The following is a 2,454-nucleotide window of genomic DNA, read 5'->3' as shown; positions in this document are numbered from 1 at the left end:
GGAAGCTGGAGAGAGATTTTGAACTTATCCATGGAGTTCTATCCATTAAACATACAGAATGAAATTTCACCTAATAGCAAACTGGTTCTCTGATCCAAAGATATAAGCCACTATTCCCATCCATATGTTACATGCGACTAGAAGAATTCAATGCTTCCCTTTAAAATTTTTTTTAAAGGTGGATAATTTTGTGTTCATTCCCTTGTAAAATAACCAGCATTTGAAAGTAGCTTTTTATATCCTGCAGAACTAAAAAGAATGATGCAAAATATTGGTAAAAAATTCATAGCCCAGAGCCTGAAAATTCGCAAATAATATATTTGCAGATCCAGTAATGACTTAACTAACACCTATTGAAATTCTGGGTCAAGCATTCAGCATTTCCAAAGAAGTTTCTGTTCTACCATTTTACCAGTCATTCCATTTCGAGGGAGCGTATCTATGCCCTTCATAGATACTCATCTTTCTCCTACCAGGTAACATGTGGTCACAGGTGATGGAAAATGACAGCACAAGTGCTTTTGAAGGCTTCATCCTGGTGGGCTTCTCTGATCGTCCCCACCTAGAGCTGATCCTCTTTGTGGTTGTCCTCACTTTTTATCTGCTGACTCTTCTTGGCAACATGACTATCATCTTGCTTTCAGTTGTGGATTCCCGGCTGCACACACCCATGTATTTCTTTCTGGCCAACCTCTCATTCCTAGATGTGTGCTTCACCACAGGTTCCATCCCTCAGATGCTCTACAACCTTCGGGGTGCAGATAAGACCATCAGCTATCTGGGCTGTGCCATCCAGCTCTACTTCATCTTGGCTCTGGGAGGGGTGGAGTGTGTTCTCCTGGCTGTCATGGCATATGACCGCTACGCTGCAGTCTGCAAACCCCTGCACTACACTGTTATCATGCACCCGCGTCTCTGTGGGCAGCTGGCTTCAGTGGCATGGTTGAGTGGCTTTGGCAATTCTCTCATAATGGCACCCCAGACGTTGATGCTACCTCGCTGTGGGCACCGGCAGGTGGACCACTTTCTTTGTGAGATGCCAGCACTAATTGGCATGGCCTGTGTAGATACCATGACCCTTGAGGCACTGGCATTTGCCTTGGCAATCTTTATCATCCTGGCACCACTCATCCTCATCCTCATCTCTTATGGTTATATTGCACGAGCCGTGCTAAGGATCAAGTCAGCTGCCGGGCGAAAGAAAGCCTTCAACACCTGTAGCTCCCACCTCATTGTTGTCTCTCTCTTCTATGGTACGATTATATACATGTACCTCCAGCCAGCAAACACTTATTCCCAGGACCAGGGCAAGTTCCTTACTCTTTTCTACACAATAGTCACTCCCAGTGTTAACCCCCTAATCTACACACTGAGAAACAAAGATGTTAAAGAGGCCATGAAGAAGGTACTAGGGAAAGGGGAGGCAGAAGTAGAGTAAAAAGTCATCAAATTTGGGGACTGTCTTTTGATCCACCTTCTATATATACTGTTAGACCTAGCAAATAAAGGAGTGTTCTGACATTACAGACTGAGAAGGGACTTAATGAGATGCACGAATTCAATGGTTTAGCTAGATTGAGAAAGTGCAAATTCCTGAGCTGACCATCACTTGTATTCCTCTCAAGTCCTTCTAAGTCAAGAATTCATCAAAAGGAGGTCTCCAATACAGGATCAGACAGTGACCTATGCTTGCAAAATACTAGCCATGAATGTAGACACAAGGCATTTTGTACCTATTCCAGCTTCCAACACAATGATCTGTACTGATTAGGTCTTCAGTATGGGATTACCTGGTGGCTCAGATGGTAGAGTCTGCCTGCAATGCGGGAGACCTGAGTTTGATTTCTGGGTTGGAAAGATCCCCGTAGAAGAAAATGTCAACCCGCTCCAGTATTCTTGCCTATTCCAAGAGGAGCCTGGCAGGCTACAGTCCATAGAGTCGTAAAGAGTCAAACAAGACTGAGTGACTTTATTTTCACTTTCAGGTCCTCTATATATGTGAAAAGAATGAACTTAGAGTTAGTGAAGAAAAATTCCTAGAAAGTTCAAATGTGCTTTTATAGTGCCAAATGCCACAATAAGATGAACTGTGGGGAACTGTTGGGATATTTATGGTTGAGTGTTTTCTGTATGTTGAATGTTTCACAGTTACATTAATAATTGCAGTATCTTACCAGTTGTAAGGAAAATATATTTGACCCTTAAAGGCAAGCATGTTTCTTCAGACTTGAAATGTTGTCAATCAGATGAATCCCATTTCATAACCTAGGAAAACATATATGATGTTAAAATTTCATGACAAGTGAATAGGATTCCAAAATTTGGGAGCATGGCCAGTATTATCATTAGGAACTGGATAAAGCATGGGTTTAGCAAGTTCTCTTTTAAACCTACCCAAAAATATTTAAGAAACCTTAGACTGATCTAGAGGCCCTAGAAAAAATACCAAATATC

General features: G+C 42.1%; 1 protein-coding gene across 1 annotated transcript; it reads left to right on the top strand.

The window, feature by feature from the left end:
• The first annotated feature begins 481 nt into the window (after positions 1 to 481).
• Positions 482 to 1,438, top strand: LOC129647459 (putative olfactory receptor 2W6). Its single transcript, XM_055574549.1, has one exon. It carries the CDS (start codon positions 482 to 484, stop codon positions 1,436 to 1,438), a length of 957 nt encoding a protein of 318 aa, XP_055430524.1.
• The last annotated feature ends 1,016 nt before the right edge of the window (positions 1,439 to 2,454 follow it).

The sequence above is a fragment of the Bubalus kerabau genome, chromosome 3 (genome assembly GCF_029407905.1).
Source record: "Bubalus kerabau isolate K-KA32 ecotype Philippines breed swamp buffalo chromosome 3, PCC_UOA_SB_1v2, whole genome shotgun sequence".
Classification (NCBI taxonomy): domain Eukaryota; kingdom Metazoa; phylum Chordata; class Mammalia; order Artiodactyla; family Bovidae; genus Bubalus; species Bubalus kerabau.
This window is presented reverse-complemented; position numbering and strand designations above follow the sequence as displayed.

What these genes read in the sequence shown, in the direction of transcription:
- LOC129647459 (XM_055574549.1), top strand. Translation starts at nt 482, where the DNA reads ATGTGGTCACAGGTGATGGAAAATGACAGCACAAGTGCTTTTGAAGGC.